The 305-nt window shown below is 63.3% G+C and overlaps 1 protein-coding gene across 1 annotated transcript in view; it reads right to left on the reverse strand.

Moving 5' to 3' along the window:
- Positions 1-78: 78 nt before the first annotated feature.
- The window catches only part of NDEL1 (nudE neurodevelopment protein 1-like 1), a 15,403-nt gene continuing 15,176 nt past the window's right edge, over positions 79-305 (reverse strand). The window contains exon 8 of the mRNA XM_009075304.1: positions 79-224. Within this exon, the coding sequence (XP_009073552.1) occupies positions 137-224 (88 nt within the window). The 3' untranslated portion in view covers positions 79-136. The remainder of the gene's footprint in view (positions 225-305) is intronic.

Consider the following 305-nt stretch of genomic DNA (forward strand, 5'->3'; position numbering starts at 1 on the left):
GGAGGGCTGTGAGCTCAGGGTCTCCTCTCAGGGTCATGTTCCCGCAGGGTGGGAATGGGGAGCAGTCGGGAGCAGTTCTTCTCATGGTGGGCTGAGAAAGCATCCGCAAGTCCAAGCACTCCTGCCGTGCCGCAGCTCATACGCTCAGGGGCAGCATTCCAGGGGCTGAGGAAGGTCGAGAGGCTCCCAGCCCCGGGGGGCCTTGATCAAAGCCGTTCACTGCCCTGAGGACAACAAGAGAGTCTGTTAGCCCCGGGACAGGGCACTGTCACCTGCCCCAGCAGCAGCAGATGGAGAGCGGAGCC

Source organism: Acanthisitta chloris, unplaced genomic scaffold (genome assembly GCF_000695815.1).
Source record: "Acanthisitta chloris isolate BGI_N310 unplaced genomic scaffold, ASM69581v1 scaffold13815, whole genome shotgun sequence".
In the NCBI taxonomy this organism is placed as follows: domain Eukaryota; kingdom Metazoa; phylum Chordata; class Aves; order Passeriformes; family Acanthisittidae; genus Acanthisitta; species Acanthisitta chloris.